Source organism: Camarhynchus parvulus, chromosome 18 (genome assembly GCF_901933205.1).
Source record: "Camarhynchus parvulus chromosome 18, STF_HiC, whole genome shotgun sequence".
NCBI lineage: Eukaryota > Metazoa > Chordata > Aves > Passeriformes > Thraupidae > Camarhynchus > Camarhynchus parvulus.
Window position 1 is genome coordinate 5,022,501 of NC_044588.1, and position 24,792 is coordinate 5,047,292.

The following is a 24,792-nucleotide window of genomic DNA, read 5'->3' on the forward strand; positions in this document are numbered from 1 at the left end:
TCCATCCCTGACCCATCCCTGTATCCCTGATCAATCACTCATCAATCCCAAATCAGTCCCCGATCCATCAGTGATCCATCCCTGATCCATCCTATATCCATCCCTGTATCCCTGATCAATCCCCAATCCATCCCTGATCAATCCCCGATCCATCCCTGATCCATCCCTGTATCCCTATCAATCACCGATCAATCCCTGATCCATCCCCATCCATCAGTGATCCATCCCTGTATCCCTGATCGATCCCCAATCCATCCGTGATCCATCCCTGACCCTTCCCCATCCAACAGTGATCCATCCTCAATCCATCCCTGATCAATCACTGATCCATCCCCATCCATCCGTGATCCATCCCTGTATCCCCAATCCATTCCCAATTCATCCTCGTATCCCTGATCTATCCCCAGTCCATCCCTGCTCCATCCCAGCTCCATCCCAATCCCTAACTGGGGTTTCCAGGGCTGGTGGCAGCACGAGGGAACAGAGGCAGAGCTGAGAGCGGAGCCGGCGCCAGCAACGGTTCATATATTTATTCATAAGCCAAGTTATCCATAAAAAAGTTCCATAGTAAAAGGCCTTTACAGGAATGGCGGCTCATAAAACCTTTGTTTAACCCTTTGCTCCTTTTTTTTTCTTTTTTTGTCCTTTTGTGTTATTATTATTTTTTTTTTAATCCTGTTTTGTGGGATTTTTTTTTTCTGTGTTTTAGTGTTTACACTGGAAAAGCCCCTGTACATATTTTCCAGGCAGCGGCGGCGGGACGGGCCAGCGTCCCGGCCCCGCGGGGTCCCCGTGGTCCCCCCGGGGTGTCCCCCCCGCGGTCACCCCACTATTGCACTGGGGACGGCGGCGCTGGGCCCCCCGCCCGGGGCCGAGCCCCCCGCCCTGGCCCCCTCTGTACAGCGCTCCCCGCTGTCCCAGTCCCCCCAGGCTGGGGGACACAGTGCACTGAAACGACCCCCCCCACCCCCTTCCCCGAGGATTATTATTTTTTTTTGTGATTTTTTTTTCATCATTTTTTGTTTTTTTTTTTTTTTTTTTTTGCTGTTGTTGGATTTGTTTTTGTGGGTTTTTTTGTTTGTTTGTTTGTTTTTTCCTTTCTCGCTTTTCCATAAAACTTCCCGGAAGAAATACAATATTTACAGGCAAAATAAATAGAACAACACACCTGATTTCTGCTTCACCTGCTGGCAAACAGTCAGAGGTACTAGGGAAAGTTATGGCTTGTAGGGGAGCCCCCCCCCCACACGTCCCCCTGATGTGCCCCAAATGTCCCCACATTGTGTGGGTGTCACCCTTTGCATAAGAGCCGGGCGGGGTCAGCACAGGGTGGGCACCCCAGGGTGGGCACCCCGAGGGTCAGCACAGGATGGGCACCCCGTCGGCGGTCACCAGGCGCCCGTGGTGGGGTCGTAGGTGCCCGCCAGGTAATAGAGGTCCTGGCGGTCCTGGCAGCGGCGGCCGCGCGTCAGCTGCTCGTAGTGCTCCCGCCCCACCACCTGGCACTTGTGCGAGATGGTCTGCACGTCGTTCTCGTCCTCGTGGCACGACTGGTACAGCGCGTTCTGCGGGGACAAGGCGCCGTCACTGCCGCTGCCTGGGCATGTGGCTACCTGCTGGGACATGGCTACCTGCTGGGGACGTGGCTACCTGGTGTGGGACATGGCTACCTGCTGGGGGACGTGGCTGCCTGGCTGGGGATATGGCTGCTTGGTGTGGGACAGGGCCACCTGCTGTGGGACATGACTGCCTGGAGTGGGACAGGGCCACCTGGTCTAGGACACAGCCACCTGGCACAGTGCATGGCACTCTGATGTAGATGTGGCTACCTGACATGGTGCATGTAGCCACGCGTGGCTATGTGACATGGGACACTGGCATGACACGTGGCTACTGACACCACACACATGTACCAGACATGGTACATGGCTACTTGCCCTGGTAGGTGGCTACCTCATGTGGTACACGGCTCCCTGGCACATGTCTTGGCATGATGTGTGGCCACCTGACCCATTATGTGGCTACTTGACACAATGCGTGACCACACGACATGGCACATGGCTGCCCGACACAATGTGTGACCACACAGCACATGGCTACCTGGCATGATGTTGATGTGTGACTACATGACATGGCACATGGCTACCTGAGCTGGCACGCAGCTCCCTGCCCCTGGAGCCAGCCCTGCCCTCACCTTGCCGTCGCTCTGGCGCTTGCCCAGCTTGGTCTCCTCGGGGTGGTAGAACCACTTGACCTTGACCACCATGTTGCTGGCCCAGGACTCCCACATGCTCTCGATGCGGCCAATGTAGGGCAGGTTGGGCCGCCCGGCCGACAGGAACACGGCGCAGTCGCCCACGCGCAGCGTCTCCTTGCCCCGCACGATGGCCTTGTAGAAGAGCTTCCGCGCCTTGCCCTTCATGCCGCGCCGCTGGGGAGGGGACACGGGCTCAGTGCTGGCACGGGGACCCCCAAACCTGCCCTGCTGCCGTGGGGACACCGCGGGAGACGTGGAGAGCAGAGCCAGGAGGCTCACAGAAGGAGGGACATGGCTGGTGCCACCAGTACTGCCAGCCTAAGGGACATGGCCAGCGCTGTGCCTGCAGCACGTGGCACCTGACATGTCCCCCAATGTGCACCTTGTCCCTTGCACACAGACGCCCACCTGTGCCCCCTGCCCTGAGCTGTGCCTGCTCCCTCCCTCCCAAACCGTGCCCAGGTGGGTGCCCACGGTGGGCACCGGCTGTGCCAGGGCAATGCCCATGGGGCTCCTCACCTGCGTGGGGTTCCCCGACCACCTCCAGAGCTGGCGGGCGGGCAGGAAGGCGGAGATCTTTGGCCGGTTTTCCACCGAGGGCAGGCGCTGCCGCCGGGAGAACTCTTTGGCTTTGGCGAAGCTGAGGGGATCCTTGCGCTTGAGCTTGGCCTTGGGGCCGGTGGCGGCCGCCTTGGACAGGAAGCAGCGCTGGGGCGCGGTGCCCTTGGGCCGCAGCGCGTCCGGCTGCGCCAGCAGCGCTGGCACCGGGTGCGACAGGCAGGTCTGCAGCAGCAGTGCTGAGTCCTCGTCCTCCGAGCTGTAGGAGGAGTCCTCGTTGTCCGAGGAGCACAGGCTGGACGTGGAGATGGAGCCGGAGCTGGACGAGGTGGAGGAGCCCGAGGAAGAGGAGGACACGGAAAGGCGCGTCATGAAGCGTGAGGGGACGTCGGCGCTGAGCCCGGCCGCGTCCTCGTCCTCGTCCATGTCCGAGTAGGAGCTGTGGCAGTCGCTGTCGCAGTTCAGGGCGAAGTCCCCGTGCCCCGAGTACTTGCGCAGCGCCAGCCCCACGGGCAGCGGGTGCGCGGCCGCGGCCCGGCCGGCGCTTCCCGCCGCCCAGCCCGGCGTGGCCGTAGCCGTGGCTGCCCAGCGGCCGCTCCAGCCTGGCCCCAAAGTCCTTCTCGGCCAGCAGCAGCGCCTTGCACGTCTTGTTCTTGGGGGATGTCACCCCTTCGTGGTCCAGCTTGACCAGGAACTCGCCGCCCGCCGCCTTCCTGCGCCCGCTCCTGCCCACCTCGGCCTCCAGCCGCTCGGCTTTCTTGGAGCGCAGCAGCTTCTGGCTGCCCGGCAGCACCAGCCCGGCGCCGGCGCCGAAGGAGCCGTAGGAGCTGGCGATGCGGCCGAAGGAGTCGGCGCCGAAGGTGTTGCCGAAGATGGGGGCAGCGAGGTGGTGGTGGTGGTGGTGCAGAGGGAACAGGGTCTCCTTGGCCCGCAGCTTCTTGGCGCTGCCGTTGACCTGGAAGAGGTTCTGGAGCACGGCCGAGCCCTTGTTCGCCGCCTTCCGCTTGGTCTGTGCCACGGCGGCCCAGCTGAGCAGGGACCCTCCGCGCCGCCCGGCCGCCGAGTCCCCCAGCGCTGGCCCCCGGCCCCCCGACAACCCCTCCATGGCTTTGCCTGTGGAACACAGGGGTCAGGAGGCCACAGGAGCAGTGAGGGAGGGATCAGCTCTGGGGCTGATCTCCACCCCGGTCGTGCCACCCCTTCCTCCCCTTTCCCCAGCTCCTCACCTTTCTCTGCACCCCAATATTCCCAGCCCCCTTAACCCCACCTTTGCATCCCAGCACTCTTCCACACATCCCTGCATCCTCCCATGAATCTGTTCCCCTGCCTACATCCCAGCACCTTTCCCTGCATCCCAGCATCCTTCCCCCATCCCACAAACTCTTTCTCACATCCCAGTGCCTCTCCCCCATGCCAACACCATTCCCCTCACCCCAGCCCAGCTGGGGATCCTGCTCCTTCCCCTCCGTACCACTTTTCTCCTTGCTGGTCGCCTTCCTGCCGGAATTCCGGGGGGGCTGGGGGCCGTGGTCGGGGCAGAGCGTGGGGGGCAGCGCCCCAGGGGTGCCCACGTCGCCACACGCCCGCTTGGCCCGGCGGCAGGAGCTGGACACCAGCAGGGCCGGGGAGGGCTCGGTGCCTGCGGGGAGTGGGGGGTCAGGGCGGCCCCGTGTCCCCCCAGAGTCCCCCACATCCCCTGATCCCACCCCAGCGCTCACATTGGATCTTGAAGTCGGGGGGCAGCAGGCGGATGTTGGACACGGCGATGTGTCCTGTGTCCCCGTCATCGAACTCCACCAGCACGGCCTCGGTGTCCTCCTCCTCCTCGTCACTGGAGGAGCCTGCGGCACAGGGGGGTTCTTGGCGTGGGCAGGGGATCCCCAGCAGTGCCCACCCCACCCCCGGCTGCCCCCAGGCAGCCTCACCTCGCACCACGTTCCCGGGATAGAGGCACCGCGATTTCTGGCTCCAGTAGGCGCAGACGCGGGTGCCGGGTGGGAGGCTCCGCCGTGACTGCGGCCGAATGTCAAGGACCTGAGGGAGGCAGCATGTCAGGCTTTGTGGGGTCTGGGACCCCCTCCCTGACCCCTCACCCTGACCCCCACTCACCGCCTCCTGCAGCAGCTGCTCCTGCGAGTAGATGTGCTGCCGGTTCCCCCGCTCACCCTCGATGATGATGCTGTAGCTGGGGAGGGGGCACAGAAGGGGTTCAGCACCCACCTTGGTGCACCCCTCCAAAGGCTGGGCCCCCCCCAAAGGGCTGGGACCCCCAGGAGGCTGCACTCACATGTCGGGGGGCTGGATGGTGCGCACACTGCCGGCGTAGAGCAGGCTGTCCTCCTTGGGGATCAGGATGTGCAGCCCATCCCGCAGATCCTCCTTCTGGATGGCGCAGGCGTGGGGCACCCCCCCGCGGGCCCCCCCTGCCAGGCAGCCTCCCAGCTCCTCCTCCTCCTCCGAGAAGCTGCTGTTGTCGTCGAAGTCAAAGTCGTCCTCCACGGTGAAGCTCTCCAGGAGTTTGCTGACAGCCCGGCCCTTGCACTGCAGGGGGAGGCTTGGGGTGGGTGGGGGGCAAAGGGGGCCGTGCCAGGGTGGGGGGCACCCCCCACGGGTCTCACCTGTTTGGTGGCCACTTTGCTCTTGACCTTGGCCAGTTTCTTGCCCTTGCTCAGGATGGTCTTGGCGCTCCGGGGGGAGAGGGCCAGCGAGAGTGCCCCGTTCTTGCGCTGCACAGCGAGGTCAGGGCCCACCAGTGACCCCTCTGTGTGACCCCAGCCCCTCCAGGGCTCACCAGGGCCTCCCACCACCCTGAGGGGTGCCCCCTCAGCTCCACCAGCACCCAAAACCTGCCCCCATCCCTCTGCACCCCGTGGTTCCATCCGTGCCCCACAACCACTCCCAAAACCCCGCACCCAGATCCCACTGGCAGCCCCAATAACCCCAGCCCTGCATGCCCTGGTCCCATTGGTGCCCCAGCCCATGCAGACACCACATCTGCCTGTCCCCGAGCCCAGGGGTGCCCCAGCCCAGCCCCACTCACCCTGAGGGCTGCCTGCAGCCCTTTGCTCTTGCGGGTGCCCTTCTTGCCCCTCTCTCCCAGCCGAGCCCCCTCGTCCCTGGGCCCCAGCAGCCGGGGGTCGCTGCCCCCAAAGAGGCTGCTGGGGGGCCCCGGGGGACTGGGGCCGCCGGGGGCTGGGGGTCTCAGGCTCTCCTTGGCCTTGGCTTTCAGCTTCTTCTTGCTGCCCTCGGGGCAGCCCCCCGCCTTCCGCCGGCCCGGCACCTTCTCCAGCTTCCCGGCTGCCCCCGGCTTCACCGGCCGCTGCTTGATCTTCACCTCGCCCTCGGGGCTGCCCAGCCGGCAGGGACCTGCGGGGGACAGGGCTCAGGGCAGCCCACGGGGTGACAGGGCTTGGGGACCCCGTGGAGGCCCAGGCTTGCTGCACCTCACAATTGCCCACCCAGTCCCAGCAGGCACTCCCCGCGTCCTTGCCAGCATTCCCAGGGTGGATCCCATTACCTAGCAGCCCCTGCCTTTCCTTCTTCTTCTTGGCCTTCTCGTTGGCCTCCATCTTCACCACGGAGGATGGGGAGGGCCCCAGCACAGCCACTGGCCCTGCAGGCAGCGACAGCCCCGGCTCCTCATCCCCCTCCTCGCTGTCCGTGTCACCCTCAGGCTCATCTGCAAGGGGAGAGGACAGGGTGAGGGACTCCCGCACACAGGGGTGGCCCCTGCACCCCCAGTGAACAATGGGGTGAGTTGAGGCCACGTGTGACCCCCTGGCATGAGCCACCCCCTCCATCTGTCCTGCCCCCCAGACCCATGGCTGGACCCTGCACCCCCAGCTTCAACCCTGAACCCCCAGTCCTGTGCCAGACCCCAGAACCCCAACCCCGACCTCACATCCCCATCCCCATGCCGGATCCCACATCCCCCATCCCACAAGCAGATCCCCATCCTGCCCCTGGCACCCCATTCTGGACCTCACCCCCACCCCAATCCCACACCCCATCCCTGTGCCCTGCTTGCCTCTGAAGTGGGGGGGCTGCCGGGGCCCGGGGTCCTGCCCCTGGTACTTGGAGCCCTTGGAGCTCTTGGGCCGGTTCAGCTTCTTCTGGATGCGGGCACTGGGGTTGGGGTCCCTCCGGCGGAAGGGGCTGAGCCCGGGGGGCAGCCCCTTGCCCTTCACCTTCTGCTTCAGCTGCGACACCCCACGAGTCACCACACAGGGCAGAGGAGCCCACGCTGGGGGGACTCAGGGGGGGTTGGGGGTAGAACACAGCCCCCAGACCCCGCGGGACTCACCGGGGAGCCCTGGAGGCTGCTGAAGGTCCCCCCGGCCAGTTTGCTCCTCTTCTTCTGGGGCTCGGGGTCCCCCCTCAGCTCGGCACACAGCAGGGACAGGCTGGTCTTCACTGCCCTGGGGAGGGGGGGCACGGTGTGGGCATGGTGCCCGCAGGACCCCCAAGGGACCCTGCACCCCTTGGGGGGGATCTGCACCCCCGGATGGAATCTGCAGCCCTCAGCTTCACCCTGCATCCCCCAGAAGGATCCAGACCTGACCCTGGCTGGCTCCTGCTCGCCCCAGCTGCCGTCTCCCTCCTCCCCTTCCCTCCAACATAAAACCTGCCATTAATTCTGTCCCCTGGGCCGAGGGGGGACATGTGGCACCAGTCACTCACTTGACCTTGCGGCTCTCAGCCCTGCCCAGGGCACTGGAGTGTTTCCTCTTCCTCGGCCGCCCCGGCCCACGCCGCGCCGGGCTGCGGGAGCTCTCATCACGCCTGGACAGCGGGGACACAACGGGGACACCGTCAGCAGAGCCCCCAGCACCACCGGGGCCAGGACTGCACGGATCCGTGCTGCCCCCAGGCTGGGGACAGGGACAGGGACAGGGACGGGGACGGGACAGGACGTACTCGTGGTCGTGGCGCCGCTGCAGCCTCACCAGCTCCCGCTGCTTCTCCTTGTAGCGGCGCTGGAGCTCGGCCAGGCGCATCCGCACCTCCACCTCCTGCGTGTTCAGCTGCTCCATGGCCGCCTTCAGCGGGCACACCTGGGGGGCCAGGGGGGGTTTGGGCACGGCTGGCACCGCCAGCAGCCTCAAAGCCAGGGCTGAGGCTGGGCATGGCTCACCCCCCCTGCCACCCCCTCCAGGGACACTCACGGCCTTGGTTTTGGGGGTCCAGGTGTACTTGCGGCGGGGGACGCGGGCACGGGGCGGGGGGGACACGGGCAGGGGGCTGAGGGCGGGGGGGCTGCCCTCCCGTCCTGCCGCCTCCACCAGCGACCAGGCGGCTGCCACCGTGGCCAGGTTCTGCAGGTTGAAGGCCAGCAGCTCCTCATCCTCACCTGCGGGATGGCAGGGGGTCAGCAAGGACCGACACACCAGAGCCCTGCACTGGCTCCTGCGGGGCTGGGGGCCACAGGAGCAGACCCCCGGCTGGGAGGGCCATGGTGATTTGGCCCATATGGCCCCGTGCCCACCCCACCACCCCATCCATGGGGAGCGGGACCCCACAGCCACCCCCTCACCCACGCTGTCCCCACCTGAACCCAGCACCGGGTCCCCCCCTTTGCTCCCTCCCTCCCTCCCTCCCGCCCGCCCGCAGGGCTGGGGATGTGCCAAGCTGTGCGGCCATTCCCGCTGGGGCCTCCGGGATTCCCTGGGGAAGCTGAGCTGGGAGGGAATCCCAAATCCCGCCTGCCTGCAGCCAGCGCTGGAGCCGAGCCCTGGCTGCGAGTGGGGCATGGCATGGCATAGCATGGCATGGCACGGCGCGGCATGGCAATGGCAGCATGGCACGGCATGGCACAGCATGGCATAGCACGGCACAGCATGCAGCCCCCAAGTCCCACAGGACAAAGGGCCCTGGAGGGTACTGGAGTCACCAGAGCATGCTGGGGACACTTGGGGGCACCGGGTGTCACCCACCTTCCCTGGCCAGGTCGCAGCGGCGCCGGCGCAGCTCCAGGTCGGCGAGTTCGCTGAGCAGGGCGATGCCCGGGATCCCTGAGGGGTGGGGGGCAGGCGAGGGGGGCGCCGGGGGCGGCTCCTCGGGTTCCTCCAGCGCCGGCAGCTCCCCCAGGTCGATGCCAGCAGCGATCAGCGCCTCCAGCCCACCCGTGCAGCCCTGGTGCCCACCGGGGACGTCACCATCCTCCTCCTCTTCCTCCTCCTCCTCATCGAAGCTGCCCTCTGGCTCCGAGCCATCGCTGTCGCCTTCCTCCTCCTCCTCCTCCTCGTCCTCCTCCTCCTCTTCCTCTTCCTCCGCAGTGGGGGGCAGCGGGGAGCCCCCCTCCTGGGGCACGGGGTGCTGCTGCTCCGGCTGCTCCGGCGCTCCCTGAGCCACCTCCCGGTGCCCCCCGAAGGGCTCCTCGGTGCCGCCCCCGGCCGGCGCCGCCCCCCGCTCCCCGCAGAGCGCCCCCGCTCCCGGCGGGAGCAGCAGGTGGTGCCGGTGCAGCAGCGGCCCGGGACCTCGGCCGGGGGCTCCCGCGGGGGCCCTGCTCCCGCAGCGCCGGCCGTGGGGCTGAAGGTCCGGGACTGCTCGGGCTCGGCGGGCGGGGAGCCGGCGTGCACGGGTCGGGGTCTGCCGGCTCGGCCGAGTGCGCCGCGGGGTAGCCCATGGCCGCGGCGGGGTAGCCCGTACCGGGGGCAGGTCTTGCGGGAGCGGGCCACGATCAGCGGGGACGGCCCGGTTGATCTCAGCCGCCCTCCTCCCGTTCCCGTGCCCGCGGTCCTACCTGGCTCCAGGGGTTTGGGGGGACGCGGCGGGGGCTGCCCCTCGCCCCGGCCTCCTCGCCGTCGCCGCCCTTGCTGGGGGCGGGCAGGGGCTGGCGGCCGGCGCAGCCGGGGCCACGGCGGGGCTGGCGGCGGGGCAGGCGGGTAAAGTGCAGGGGGCCGTGGGCAGCGTCACCGGGCACTTGGCCGGGTGCCGCAGGGCCGGCGAGTGGCAGCACGGGGACAGCTTGGGGGGCGCGGGGGCCGCCGAGGTCAGGCCCTTGGCCGGGGGGTTTAAGGCAACTGCTTTGTGGGAGGGTTTGAGGGGCTTCTCGGGACCCCTCTCCTCCAGCTCCAGGGGCTGCTCCTCCGGCTTCCGCTGCAGGGTACAATGAGGTGACACGTGTCAGATCCTGCCCCACATGTCAGCCCTGCATCCCGCATCCCCATCCCCCACGGGCCAGTCCCTGCCCCACTGCCTGTCCCTCAGTCCTTCCCCACATCTGCCATCCCAGTCCCATAACCCACCCTCCACCCTGCACCCTCCAGCCAGCCCCACATCCCACCCCATCCCATCCCACCCCATCCCACCCCATCCCATCCCACCCCATCCCATCCCATCCCATCCCATCCCATCCCATCCCCCCATCCCATCCCAACCCACCCCATCCCATCCCATCCCATCCCATCCCATCCCATCCCATCCCATCCCATCCCATCCCATCCCATCCCATCCCATCCCATCCCATCCCATCCCATCCCATTCCCCTGGCACCTGGCCGTGCACCTGGCGCTGGATCTCGAGGGCCTGGGCCGCCCGGTGCTGTTGCTGCTGTTGCTGCTGCTGCTGCTGCTGCTGCTGCTGCAGGGCATAGAGCTCCTGCTGCCGCAGGAACTGCGACCGTGGGTACACGGGGAGCTGCCCCGTGTGCTGCAGGTGGGCACCAGGACCCCGGCCCGGGTACATGGGGGGCCACAGCGACGCCTGGTCCATCACGTCAGCTGCCAGCAGAGGGGGAGCAATTGGAGACCCTCTTCAGGGTCACCCTACAGACCCCAGCAATGCCCAACCCCAGTCCTGTGACCCTGGCAGCAACCCCAGAGACCTGCATCTCCCAGCCCTGAGCTCCAAAAACACCTGCAAGGACCCCATACCCCTCCCCTGCACCTCCTAAAGTACCCCCAGGGACCCCATCAGCCATGGACTCCCAAAAGTACTCGCTGTGACCCCCCCATCTCCCACCCTGCACCCCCAAGGACCCCCTCTCCTCTCTCTCAATCCCCCCCAGTCTCCAGGACCCCCCTCCCCAGCACAAGGTGGGGGTCTCAGGCTCACCCAGCGTGTGGGGGGTACCGTGGGTGGGGGGCTCCGTGGGGAGGATGACGAGCTGGGCAGGGGGGTCCTGGGCGAGGGGGAACACGGGCTGCATGGCGCTGGGCATGGAGGCAGGGAAGGCAGGGGGCAGGTTCTGGTGCAGGGCGGGGTGCCCGATGCCTGTGGGGATGGGGGGGGTCTGTCAGCACCCCACTGCTGGGGGTCAGCACCCACCCAAGTTCCCCCAAACGCGGCACCAACCGTAGGAGTGTCCCCCCATCCAGAGGGAGGGGCTGCGGGTGCGGGGCAGCCAGTGCGTGTGGGCAGGGTGGGCGTGGGCGGCGGGGTCCCCCCCGAGCTGCCCCGCCGGCAGCGACGAGCCCCCCGTCATCATCAGGTGGGGGGCCAGCTCCCCGGGACACCCCCCCGATGGGTGCATCCGGGCAAACTCCACCAGGTCCTTGTTGTCCCTGCGGGAAAAGGGGACACACAGAGTGTGGGGGCAGCACTGGCATCACCCTCCCCTGCACCCCCTCCAGGGACCCTCATCTTCCACCCCTGCGCCCCAAAAAGCACACACAGCCCGTTTTCCAGCCCTCACAGGCAGGCTCCCCCGGCACTCACTGGAGCAGGATGTCCCTCCCGGGCAGCCCCAGGCGCTCCTCGCACAGCCGGCCCCGCTCCTCCTCCGCCTCCAGCTCCATCAGGTGCACGGGGCGCGCGGTGCCTGCTGCCACGGGGACACCGCGGTGGCATCAGCGTGGCACCGCCAGCCCCCTCTGCCCTGTCGCCCTTCCCCAGCCCTTACCTTTGACTCCAGCTGCTGCCCGCTGCCGCCCGCTGCCGCCGGTGCCGTAGGGCTCGTGGCGGCCCAGCGTGTCCTTCTGCCGCGCCACGGCCACCGCGATGCCCACGGGCGGCTGCCGCACCTCGCCCTCGGTGCCGCCGGGGCCCAGCGCCTGGTGCTCCCGGCCGCGGGCGCAGTCCGGCCGCTCCAGCTCCGGCTGAGCCTTTCCCGACGGGAATTTGACGTCCTGGTGGGCGCAGCTGCCCTTGGCGCTGCCCAGCCCCACGAAGGGGGGGCCCTTCTGCCCCCCCAGCAGCGCCCCGTTGCTGTACTTGAGCAGGTTCTTCATGGCCGACACCTCGTCGGGGGCGTTGGGCACCTCCTGCGCCCGCACCAGCCCCGCGCCAAAGGGGTCCAGGTAGGGCCCCCCCTTCCGCTCCTCCGCCACGGCCAGGGGGGGCCCCTGGCCCTGCACCCCCCAGGGGGGCAGGGGGTGCCCGCCGTAGCCCAGGCCACCCAGCTCCAGGGTCTTGCGCTTGCCCTCGGCCGCCTCCGCCTCGGGGTGCTGCTGGTGCCGGATCCGAGCCACCTTCTGGGCCGGGGGCTCCTTGGGGGGGCCCTTCTCTAAAGTGCAGCAGGAGGGGCCCACGCGGACGCCCAGAGGGTCGGGCCGGGCGGCGCGGGAGCAGTCGGGGGCGGGCGGCACCTCGAAGTAGCCCTTCTCCAGAGCCGCCTTGGGCGCGGGGCACCGGCCAGAGAACGGGGGTCCTTCGGCCGCGCCCCCCCCCAGGTACTCCAGCCCCTTGAGCCGCGTGCCCGGAGCCCCCCACTCCAGCCGCCGCTCCGCCGGCCCCTCGGCCTTCAGCGGGTGGTGGAAGGGGGCACCGTAGGGCTCGGTGCCCGCCTCGGCGAGCCGCTCCTTGCCGTCCCCGCGCTCCATCCCGCCGGATTCCGCCTGGAAGGAGCGGCTCTTGTCCGTCGGGGGCCCCACCGAGGGCACCAGGGTAGCCCCGCTGAGCTTCAGCTCGCGGGCGGGGGGCTCGGGCAGCGGGCACAGCACCTCGGGGCCGGCGTGGAGCGGGAGGCAGGGGAAGGAGCCGGCGGCGGGCACCGCGTAGGACACGGCGTGGTGCAGCATCTGCCGCCGCTCCACCGCCCGCCGTAGGGCTGGGGGGCCTCGGGGACCCCCGCCTCCGCCTCCTTGGGGGCGTAGCGGGGCAGCTGGGCAGGGCGCTCCCGGCACAGCTGGGCAGCGCGGCGCGGGCGCCTTCCCCGTCCAGCCCCTTGGCCCCCAGCAGGCACGAGGCCAGGGGTTTGGGGCGCCCGTCGCCAGAGCCCCGTGGCTGCACCCCCTCCTTGCAGTGCCCCTCAGGTGGCACCGGCAGCACCGCCTTGTGCCGCTCCTTGGGGTCCTCCTCGGGCAGCCGCTCCTTGGGGTCCCCCTTGCCCCCCTTGTCCTTGCCCGCCAGGAAGCGCTCGTAGTCCTTGGGGGTCTTGGGGAGGGGGCCGGCGTCCCGCTCCCGGCTGCAGGAGCCGGCGGGGGGCCCGGGGGCGGCGCGGGCGATGCCGGGGAAGCCGTGGCTGGCGGGGAGCAGGGGGGGCTGTGCTGGAAGGTTCCGCAGGTAGAAGTTATCTGGAGGGGAGGGCGATGGGTGAGACCCCTGCACACCCACCACCCAACCTGCGGCTTGACTGGGATGAAGGGTCGGGCTTGTTAGTTCCATGTCCCACCCAAAAAACAGCCCTGTTAACACCCACCACAACACCATGAAAAGCAGAAGCAGGGCTGGGACTGGCACCCACCACCCCACCCGCTGCCCCAGTACCACCTGCTCAGGCACTGAGCCCCCACCCCTGCCCGGCCAGGGGACACATGCCCCCATGGGGGTCCCTGGTGGCCCCGGTACCTGCCTTTCTGGCTCTCGTAGAAACGGTGCTGGCCATAGAGCACGTTGCCATTGCCGTGGTGGTCCAGGTGGCCCATGGGCAGGAAGGTGGAGGCCAAGCTCCCGGAGAAGCGGGGGTACCCGGGGGCTGGGGACATCGAGTCAGCGGGGCTGGGGTGGCACCTGCCCCCGCATCCCAACCTGCAGAGCCCGTGATCCCCTCCAGGCTGGGACCCCTCCCACCCTCTGCGAACCGGGGGGGTGGGGTTGAGACCCCCCCGTGTCAGCAGCGGCCGTGCTTGGCTCGGCTCGGCACGGCTCGGGCGGGCTGTCCGTCAGCCGCGTGCGCTGCCCGTCCCCGTCCCCCCGTGCCCCCCCGGAACGCCGGGAGCCAGCTGGCAGCCGGTCAAACTACCAGCCGGGCAGGCTGCCAGGGCCCCGCGCCAGCACCGCCGCCCCGCTCCCGCTCCTCCGGCGGGACGGACACGCCACAGCGTGGGGGGGCACGGGGACTCGCTTTAACCAGGGCTGCCCCCGGGGTCCCCACACTGTCACCTGCCCCAGCACGGGTGTCCCTGTCCGGGTTCATCATCGCCAGTGACACGAGGCGGCCCAGCCTCAGCCAGAGCTCTGTAGCTCAGCACGAGCCTCTCCAGCCACCCCAAACCCCAACTGTGGGGTCTAAGCCCAGTCCCTGTGGATGCCCAGGGTGTTTTGGGGCACAGCGGTGGCCAAACCCACCCTCAGCACCCAGAAGCCGCTGACCCTGGATCCCATATATGTGGGGACTGATAGGATGTGACCACCTGCACTGGGGCAGAGCCACAACTGCCTCCAGCCACCCCGGACCCACAGCCCATCCTCACCCCCGTGCCCACTCACCTTCGTGGGAGTGGGAGAACCAGATCTGGGAGGTGCCGGAGTGGGGCCCGCAGAAGGCCGGTTCTGGGGGGGAGGCGGCGGGGCCGGCAGGATGGCTGGGCCCCCCCGAGCCCAGGCTGCCACTCAGGAAGCCCCCCATGAAGGACGAGGCGGGGGCACTCCCCATCAGGCTGCTGCCGGCTGCGGGGAGAGGGCACAGTCAGGGGGGCTGAGGGCAGTCTGGGGGGGGTGAGGGCAGTCTGGGGGGGGGGCTGTGCAGCCCCTGCTCGCACGACCCAGCACACCACACTCCTCTGTGCACACGTGTGTGTGCACGGCTGCCACAGGGCTGTGCAGCTCACTCTGCACCGGTGCATCCCCTGGGCACACCCAGCTCCTGTGCACACGCGTGTCCCTCGTGGGACTGTGTCCCTTGTGCACACCCAGCCCTCATGCCACACGTGTCCCTCGTGGGACTGTGTCTCTTGTGCACACCCAGACCCTGTGCACACGCGTCCCTCGTGCCCACAGTCCTCATGTTACCGTGTCCCTCGTGTCACCCTGTCCCTCGTGCCCATGCTGCCTGCACACATCCCCCGTGAGCCCCCACGTCCCCTGTGCAGTCACACCCCTGATGCACCCATGTCCCTGACACTGCCAGCCCCACGGGGCTCAGACGAGCCCCAGAGTGTGCAAGGCACAGCAGAGCCGTGCAAGGGGCACCAGAGCCCTGCCCTGTGCGTGCCCCAAGCACTCACAGCACGTGGGAGGCTCTGCACATGTGTGTGGCTCCCCACACTGCTGCTCCCCCCCAGGGGACACCGGCTGGTCCCAGTGCTGGGACAATCCCAAGCTCCAGGGACATGGGCTGTGCCGGGCCATGTGGGTGCACATGTGTGCTCTGTGTGTGCGTGTGTGTGCACATGTGTGTGAGTGCAAGGAGGGGGGACAGCCCTGGCCCTGACCCTGCTGCCTCCCCCGCAGCCCGGGGGGGCCCCCAGCACCCTTGGGGAGGTCCATGGCCGGCGCTCCCCATCCCGCCCCCCATCCCGCTCCCATCCCGGCCAAGCCGTGAGATCATGGTGGAAACTTCGGAGCTGGTGGCCAGCGGCCGGGCCGGGGGAGCCGGGATGGGGGGAGCGGGGATGGGGGGAGCCAGGATGGGGGAGCAGCTGCCCCTCGCTGTGTGGGCCCGCTCCTCATGTCCGTGTCTGCCAGAGCAGCCATGGCACGGCTCGGCACGGCTCGGCACGCGTGGCGTGGCGCGGAGCGCGGGTTGGCTGCCCGCCCGGCCGGGGCAGGAAGCAATGCTTTGCTCTCTAAGCCGGCCCACGCTCCCCGGCTAATCCCACCGGGATGCCTCTGGGATGAGTGTCGGGATGTGGTTTCAGGCAGCTTCGCTCCTTCCTCCGTGGCGAGGCCGAGCGGGGCAGGGCCGCGTGGGCCAGGGGCACGGCCACATCCCACCCACAGCCCTGGGAACCGGACACACACCGGGACCGGGACGGGCGGGCACACCCCGCTGTGCCAATGCATCCCCAGGGACACAAACCCACCCTGTGCACCACAGCCCCGGCCGTGCCGGGGACCCCGTGCGGGCGTGGAGTCGGCAGCGTGCCGGGCTGTGCCGGGCGGGAAGCCGAGGTTTCCAGAACAAGACTTTTCTGGAAGCTGTGAAACGGGCTGGAAAAAAATAACCCCTCACCCCACCCCGATGGCGGCGGGGCCGGGGTGTCCCGGGGGGACTGCGGGGCCGCCGCTCCCCACCGCCCACCCGCTGACTCACGGGTCGCCCAGCACGCACTGGCCCCGTGGCCAGCACTGCGGATCCCACATTCCCACTATGCCACATGGCCAGCACTCCTGATCCCACACTCCCACTGACCATCCCACATTCCCACTGGCCTTGTGGCCAGCACTGCTGATCCCACATTCCTACTCGTCACGACCCCCTGCACACTCATGGACTGAGCAGGGGCAGGGAGCAGCCCCCTGGTTCTGCCCCTCCAGCCATGGTGATGGTGAGCACAGGACAGGGATGAGCACAGGACAGGGATGAGCACAGGACAGGGACAGGTCGCTGAGGACGTGCACAACTCGTGTCACTGATAATCCACCGGTGCTGGAGCAGCCCATGCTGCCAGCCTCGAGACCGGGCACAGCTCGTGTCACCGATGAGCCGGCAGTGCCAGGACGGGCACAGCCCCGTGGGGCAGGCTGCCAGCACAGGACAGATGGCTGCGGGGTCCCAGCCCAGCCCCCCCCGGCAGCGTCACCCTGGGAACTCCCTGGCCAGGCTCCCCGAGGCCGGTGCTGTGACTCAGCCCCGCCGGCATCGCTCCCGGCTCCGGCACGAAATTTCCCTTGGCCCCGAATTGCAGAGGGTCACACGTGTGACGAGTGTGCCAGGTCTCAGCATGGCCACACTGACAGCGCTGAGAGGGGCGGGGGGCATTGGGGAGACTCAGGAGGGGACAACGAGAGGTGCTCCCTTCCCTCCAGCTGCTCCTCGCCCCCGCTCCAAGTGCAGCACAGATGGGAATGTGTTGGACGGCAGAAAGTTTCAGGGCCAGCGTGTGGAGGGGGGGCCTGGTCCTGGGAGGGTTCAGCCCACGGCTGCTCTGGGATCCCCAAGGCGGTGACAGACCCAGGATGGCGGCAGTGGCGGGGGGGACGTGAGCAGGGTTGGGTTTCTCCCTCGGCTATTTTGGGGCTGGAACATTCCTAATGGAGCTGGGGCCGCGGGCGGAGGGCCGGGAGCTGGCAGGGACCCTGGCAGGGGTGACCCGGGCCCCCCCAAACCGGGCACAGGGTGGTGGGCAGCCCCCCACGTGCTTCACAACCCACACGGCCCCTTTAAAAATTTGGCAAACAGGGAATAAACGGGCTCTGGCTCCCTCGGTGCTGTAATTCCAACTGAATCCATATTGTTACGGCGCTCAATGAACGCTGCAATGGTGAAATGCTGCCGGAACGTGCCTGAGGGGCCAGCAGGGTGATCCCAGTGTTGTGCGAGGGGTTATCCCTTCTGGAATGCCACTGGCAGCTGTGCTGGCCACAGCCACTGCACACTCAGGGCTTGCACATTCACTGGGGCCACGTGTGCAAAGGGCTCACAAGGGTGGTGGACACTCCTGGCACAGCTGGGAAACGCTGCTGGCACGGCTGGCACACACCACTGGCACAGCTGGCACACGCGTGTGCTCAGTGCACACCCCCTGCACACATGACTTTCACACCCAGAGCATGATTTGTACACCCAGAGCACAACCTGACTCACACGTGCCTTGGAAGACCATTGCTGGAGCACATGGAAGCCAGGGAGTGTCCAGTCCCGGGGATCCTGATGTCCCACCCCACCACTGATGTCACATGGATGCCATGCACATGGACCCTTGCCAGGAACCCTCCACAATGTGGGTCCGTGGGCACCCTGTGCAGTTCCTGTGAACGTCACACATATGGGTCCTGGAGGGGGGAGGACTTGTCTTCCCCCAGGGCTGGGGGATCCTGGCACGAGACAGGGTCAGAGCCTGCCCTGGGGTGATGCTGTGAGGCAGTCAAGGCACAGGGAGGGCTGGGGGTCCCGAGGAGCCAGGGGCACCCAGAATGGCCCCAAAATTCCCCGTGGAGCCCATCCACCCCCCATTGTTCCCCAGGCAGTGCCAGGGGCCAGTGGCAGCTGCCCGTCCCCCAGGGCCTGGCACATGGCAACATCTGTGCCTGGATCTAGCTCATGACTAAGGAACAGTGGAAGCACTCAGGATGACTCTCCGGCGAGAGCCGGGGTAATTCCATGGGATCCGGGGTTCTGCATGTCTCACTGCTCCCACCGGCCACGCTCAGCCCCCGGCGCCTCGTGGCTACCAAGGAACAGCCCAGTTAATCTCCAGATCTGGTTTAACTTTGACACTTACTCTGGGGGCTGGGGGGAGCAGGGAGCCCTGTGCTGGAGTTGCGCCGGAGCTGCGCCGTGGCCTCCAGCCCCTCGCAGATCCCATCTCCAGGGAAGCAGCGATGCAGAGTGGCTGCAGTGCTGGCACCCGGCCCTGTGTCACCACCCAGCCAGGGGCACCGTCCCCACCTGCCTCCCACCATCAGTACCCAAATCCCCGCTCAGAGCCGTGCCAGGAACCGCACAGCACCCAGCCTGCGGCGCGATCCAGGGAGGGGACAGGTGTGGGAGCACATGCAGCACCCTGGGATGCACCGGGACCTGCACTGTCATGGCCAGGCTGTGTGCCAGCGCCAGGATGAACACCAACACTGCCACTGCCAGGCTGCGGGGCAGCGCTGGGACGCACACCGGGATGCACATTAGGGTTCACACCAGGATGTACATTAGGGTTCACACCGGGATTCACACCGGGATGTACATTAGGATTCACACCGGGATTCACACCGGGATGTACATTAGCATTCACACCGGGATTCACACCGGGACGCACACCGGCATTCACACCAGGATGTACATTAGGATTCATACTGGGACACACACCAGGACGCACACCGGGATACACACTGGGATTCACGCCGGGATGCACACACACCCCCCCAGGGTCAAGCCACACACCACCACGGCCACGCTGCTCCCGGCCGAGGGCTCGGCCACGGTGACACAGTCCAGCGCAGTCACAACTCTCAACTAGTGCACAAAAACATCCGAAAGGCAAAAATTGCAGCCAGGCCCCAGCGTGGCTCGGACAGGCCTCTGCCAGAGTTTCCCACCCTCCATTTGTGGCCGAGGCACTGGGACCCCCGGCCCTGCTCAGCACGGCCTGTGCCGTGGCAGTGGGACCCCCACAATTGGGGTGCAGGGGCTGCACCCTGCCCGGGTGGGCTCCGGGGGTCTCCATCCCCCCATCCCCGGGCGGGGCCGGTGCCAAACCCGACGCCAGCCGGAGCGTTCGGCCGCACGAACGCGCGGCCCTGAGTTACGGCTTTAATAAAACCAAGGAAAACAGTTTTATCTCCCGTTCCCAGGGCGGTCGCCGGGCCCGGCAAAGGCTCCTGGGAGGTGTAGTCCGGCCCCACGCCGGGAGCCATTTGGGGGAGCGCGGCCGGAGCCCCCCCGGCCCCGCCGTGCCCCCCGGGCGCCGCGTGCCGCACCGGCATCGCCCCGCCACGGCCAACCGCGGGCTGGCTCCGTGCGCTGGGTGGGGTAATTATCAATCATCGGCCTTAATTACCGCGCCATGCTAGCCCGGCTGCCAGCACCGCGGCCGGGCCGTGCCGGGAGGACACGGGGTGCAGGGGATGGGGACCCCCCTCCCGCCGGCACCGTGCCGGCCGCTCAATTATCCGGTTTATCCGCCCCAGCAGCGTTCCGGCCGCGCGGAGCCTCCGAGCGCAGCTCGCTGGGAAGCGCTCCGGCTGCGCCGGCCCTGCCAAAGCCGGAATATTTTTAGCTCGTTCGGTTGTTGGGTTTGGCTTTCTTTTTTTTTTTTTTTTTTTCAGTTTTTTTTTTTATGTTTTTTTTCGGCGCGTTTCTGCCGGGGTATTTTTAGCCGGATCCATGTTATTTTAACAACCTCCGGTGCATTCGGGCTCCCATGTGTCGCCCAGGCCCCGGCGGGTGTGAGGGTCCTGCACGGGGACGCGGCCGCGGCGGGAAGCCGGAGGGAAGCCGGCAGCACCCCGGTGCTGGCGGCCCTCCGGGATCCCCCCACGGTCACCGCGAGCCGGAGAGCAGCCGAACCGCCACCCCTATCCCCCATCCCGGGGCCGGGCTACAAGCCCACATCCGCACTCCTTGCCCAACAAAGCTCGGAGAAGCTGGGGTGGCCCCCCGAGCCCGGCGGTGGTCCCGGCAGCGGGGCCGCCGGCACAAAGCGAAACCGCCCCGGCCGCGGGCCCGATGCGGCGCCGCCTCCCCGGCACCCCCCGGTGCCCCCCGCTTTCCATCTCCTTCCAAGAACCCCCACGGCTGCCACCCCCCCGCGCCGGCCCGGCCGTGCCCCCCGCCCTAATCCACGCACTAATTGTAATCCCATTAAAGCAGATATAATTTTATTAGTATTCACAGCTCATCAAGGCGGCGGCAATAACCGGCGCTGCCGCCGTGCCGCGGCCAGACAACCGCCTGCGCCGGCGGGAAGCGGGGGGCCCGGCGCTGCGCCGCGCCGAGCCGGCACACGGCTCCCGCCCCGGCCCCGCTCCCGCTCCGGCTCCATCCCGGAGCTCGGCAGCGCAGGGGGCTCCCCGCCGGCTGCGCCCTCAGAGCCCCCCGTGCAGCGAACCCCCGGTCGAGCCGTGCCCGGCCGCAGGCGAGCACATGCCGCAGACAAAGCCGCGCGGGCAGCTCGCCGCGGATGCCGGATCCGGTGACCCCGCACCGGTGCTGGTTGGCCGTGCCGAGCTCGGCCGTGTGCCGCGCTTTGTCCAGCTCCGGCAGCTGCCGCGGCGAACACGCGCCGCGAACCCCTTCGCACCCTGACACTTCGGCGCCGAATATCGAGCCCGGGCTCGGTGACCTTCCACCGCCCCGCGTATAACGGCCTCCTTGTTCAGCCCGAACGCGCCTTCCCGTCCCGGCACCGGGATCTCGCCGGCGCAGCCCGGGGTCACGCTCCTCCCGCGCCGGCGGAGCGGCTGGGTGGGGGGATGTCCCCCGTGTGCGTGAGCCAAAACCCCAAAACCCCCGGGCGCGGTGACAGCGAGGTCGGCACAAAGGGAGGCCGAGCTCCCGGGGCCGTGCCGAGCTCCCGGGGCCGTGCCGAGCCTCCCGGCCCTTCCCGGCCCCCCGCACCGCGGGCGCCCCGACCCCTCTGACCTGTGTGCGTGGCCATGGAGATGGGCGCCGGGAAGTACTTGGTGGGCTGGAAGTGTCCGGGGGGCTGCACGGCCCCGTGCGCCGACCCCGCCACGCGCCCCGTGCCGTGCCGGTGGCCCAGGCTGCCCCGCTCCGACAGCAGCCGCGGCGGGGGCGCGAAGTCACGGCCGTCCATGCCGGGGGCACCCACCCGCGGGGGGCTCGGCGGGACCCCGACACGGCTCGTGGGCGATGCTCAGCGCCGCGCCGGGCCGGCTCGGCGGCCGTCGTGCCGCGCTCCGCGCCGGGGCTGTCGGCTCATCCTCCGCTCCTGGCACGGGGAGAGAAAGGAGAGAGTGAGAGCACGGCCGGGGTGGGGGTACGGCCATCGCTGCACCCCAGAGCCCCCGCGCCCCAGCAGCGCTCCGCTGCCCGTTTCCCCGGTACGCTGCCCGCTTTCTCCGCGGCTCGCAGGGCCCCGCCGTCCCCGGTACCTCCGGCGCACGGTCCCCGCTCTCTGCCGTCCCCGGAGCACGGCCCCCCCTTTTCCCAGTGCTCCCGGTTCATGATCCCCAGTTTCCTGAGCGCACAGCCCCCCCACTCCACGTTCCCGGTGCTCCCGGAGCGCAGCTCCCCCTCTATCCAGTGCTCCCGGTTCCCAACCGCGGTTGCCCGGAGCGCGGGCCCGGTTCCCGCTGCTCCGACCCTTTCTGGCCGCTGCTCGGGTTCCGGTTTCCCGGCGCTCGGTTCTTTTATCTCTCCCGGTTCACCGACCGTATCTCCCTGGGGCTCGGCCCCGCTCGCCCCCGGCTTCCCCGCTTCCCGTTGTCTCCCCGGTGCTCGGCGCCTCCCTCGCCGCGGTTCCCCGGTTTCCTTCCTTCCCTAGCCCCGGTTCCTCGGTGTTTCCCCGTCTTCCCTCCAGCCCGGTTCCCCCGGCCTCGCTTCCCCGGTATTACCCGCTGTCCCGACCCTCCTCTCCCCGCTTCCCCGGTCCGTCCCCGGCGCCCTGCCCCGGTTTCCCGGTATTTCCCCGGTCTCCCGGCCGCGGTTCCCGGTCCCTGCCGGTGCCCGGCCGCGGCTCCCGCCCGCCGGGTCATTGTTCTGGCAGCGCCGGGGCCGGGGGGCCCGATCCGGCGGGGGGAGCCGGGCACGGGCCGGGCGGCGGCGAACAAAGGGGCGCGGGGCGGCGAGCGCGGCCGGGGGGCGCGGGGGGCCCGGCCGGGACCGCGGAGACCGGGGGGGAGCGCCGGGGCGAGCCCCGGGGGAAGAAACCCGGGCCGGGAACAAAACATGTGTATTTCCTTAAATAAAGCTGAGGAAAATATGTGAAAAAAATGATGTTTTGCTTTCTTTTTTATTTTTTTTATTGAGGTATAAAAAAACAAATGCAAAGCGAAAAAATTAATGGGAAATAATTAAAAGGGAAAAATATTTAAAGCAAAAAATTGAAGGCAAAAAGGGCTCGATGCGAAAATGTTTGGAGGCGCAAACGGTTTAGTGAAGCAGCGTTTGATGAGCAAATGATTTAATGAACAAATGTTTTCACGCACAAAATTTTAATGAACAAAATTTTAAGGCGAAGCGTTTCGAAGAGACGGGTTTTAATGGCAAAACGTTTTAATATAAAGAGATTAAAGGGAAAATATGTTTTAATTGGAAAAGATGAAGGGGAAAATATTTTGGTGGAAAGAGATACAGGGAAAATATTTTGGGGGAAAAAAGATGAAGAGAAAAATATTTTTGCAGAAAAAAGACGAACGTAGAAAATATTTTGATGCCGGAAAGATGCAAATAAATATTTAGGTGCAAACAAATAAAGCGAAAAAATAAATAATAAGGAAAAAATGCAAAAAAAAAAAAAGGAAATTTGTAAAAAATAAATTGAAAAAAATGCAAAATAATTAGCGCCTCAAAAAATTTAAAACGTAATAAATCCAAGTAGGCAAAGAAAAAAAAACATAATGCCAAATAAAAATAATGCCCAAAACGCAATTTAAAAAAAATTAACGCCCAAAAAAACCAAAATAAATAACGCCAAAAAAAATTGTTAAGGCGTAAAAAAAAAAACAAAACAAAAAACAAAACCAACAAAAACAATAACCCCGGAGCGCCCGAAATTAAAATAACCCCCAAACAACAACAACAACAACAACAACAAAAACCCACCCGCGGATCGCAGTTACTTACCGGAGGGGCGTTCCGCGCGCGGGGCGAGTGCGGTCCCGTGGCGGGGGTGCGCAGCGTGCTCCTGCCGGTGCCCGTGCACTGCCCATGCACCGGCTGCTCCTGCAGCAAAGGGAACCGGGGTGTGTGGTTGGGGGGGGGGGGGAGGGAAGGGGGGGGTGGGAAAAGGCGGGGGGGGGGGGACCCCGCCGCGCCTCCCGCTCACGCCGCGCGTTCTCCGCCGGGGCGGGCGCGCCCCGCATGCTAATGAGCGCGTGCCCCGCGCGCGCGCCCCCTCGCTGATTGGCCGCCGCGCGGCGCTCGCGCCCCGCCGGCCATTGATCCCCCCCCCAGCCCCCCCCGACTCCATTCTTCCTCCGGCGCGCGCGCCGCGCGTCAAGAGAGCGCCGCTCCCGATTGGCTGGCGGGCCGCCAGCGCTCCCGCCAATCGGCGCGCGGCGAGCGGCGCGGAACGGCGGCGCCTAATTCAAGCCCGGCGGATGAATGGGGAGGAGGGAGCGCTGCGCAGGCGCGGTGCTCGCTCGGGGCGGAGGGCTGGGGGGAGTCGCATTGCCGCGCACCCCCCGCCTCAGCGCGCGGGCCCCCCCCCGCGCCGCGATTGGCTGGCGGCGCGCCAGCGCGCTGTCAATCACGCAGTGTAAACAAGGCGCCGATTGGCCGGTGCCGCGGGCGGTTTCAAGGCGCCCCCCCGGGGGGGGGGACACGCGCGGCGGGGGCTGTTTCGAGGCCCCCCCGCGCACAGCCCCGAGCGCCCCGGGCCGGAGCGAGCGGGATCAAAGAGCGGCGTGAGGGGAACGGGCCGCGGGCAGCGCCCGCCGCGGGGCCGCGCCGCCGGGACCCGCCGGGAACGGCCTGCAGCGGCTGCCGGACCTGCCAGGCGGGCAGTGAAGTGCTGGGGGGCGTGCGGTGGAAGGGAGCGTGCGATAAGGGGGGTAATTGGCGGGGTGTGCGGTGTGAGGGGGGACAGTATGGGGGGCTATGCCGAGTAGAAGGGGGCTGTGTGATGTTGGGGAGCTGTGCGATGTGGGGTGGCCATGCAGAGCAAGGTGGGGACTGTGCATTGTTGGGGGGGCTGTGCAGTGTTGGGGGGCCATGCAGAGCAGTGTGTGGGGTTCTGCAGTGTTGGGGGGCCGTGCAGAGCAGTGTGTGGGGTTCTGCAGTGTTGGGGGGCCATGCAGAGCAATGTTTGGGGCTGTGCAGTGTTGGGGGGCCGTGCAGAGCAATGTGTGGGGCTGTGCAGTGTTGGGGGGCCGTGCAGAGCAATGTGTGGGGCTGTGCAGTGTTGGGGGGCCGTGCAGAGCAGTGTGTGGGGCTGTGCAGTGTTGGGGGGCCATGCAGAGCAGTGTGTGGGGCTGTGCAGTGTTGGGGGGCCATGCAGAGCAGTGTGTGGGGCTGTGCAGTGTTGGGGGGCTGTGCTCAATTCAGGGAGGGGACAGAGCCAGCTGAGGGGCTGTGTGATGTGGGGGGGCTGCTC

The 24,792-nt window shown here is 67.2% G+C and overlaps 1 protein-coding gene across 1 annotated transcript; it reads right to left on the bottom strand.

The window, feature by feature from the left end:
* Positions 1-498: 498 nt before the first annotated feature.
* On the bottom strand, positions 499-23,457 carry BAHCC1 (BAH domain and coiled-coil containing 1). Its single transcript, XM_030962367.1, is given in 30 exon segments — positions 499-1,403; positions 1,406-1,565; positions 2,195-2,431; positions 2,777-3,341; positions 3,343-3,928; positions 4,287-4,454; positions 4,534-4,656; positions 4,741-4,849; positions 4,925-5,000; positions 5,103-5,356; positions 5,434-5,541; positions 5,856-6,181; positions 6,333-6,494; positions 6,843-7,014; positions 7,119-7,233; positions 7,496-7,597; positions 7,733-7,869; positions 7,981-8,165; positions 8,749-9,553; positions 9,617-9,913; positions 10,310-10,536; positions 10,871-11,029; positions 11,111-11,319; positions 11,474-11,579; positions 11,658-12,862; positions 12,864-13,269; positions 13,548-13,670; positions 14,405-14,584; positions 21,156-21,465; positions 23,322-23,457. Coding segments are annotated over 29 exon segments (7,521 nt in total). The 5' UTR covers positions 21,331-21,465; positions 23,322-23,457; the 3' UTR covers positions 499-1,359.
* Positions 23,458-24,792: the final 1,335 nt, after the last annotated feature.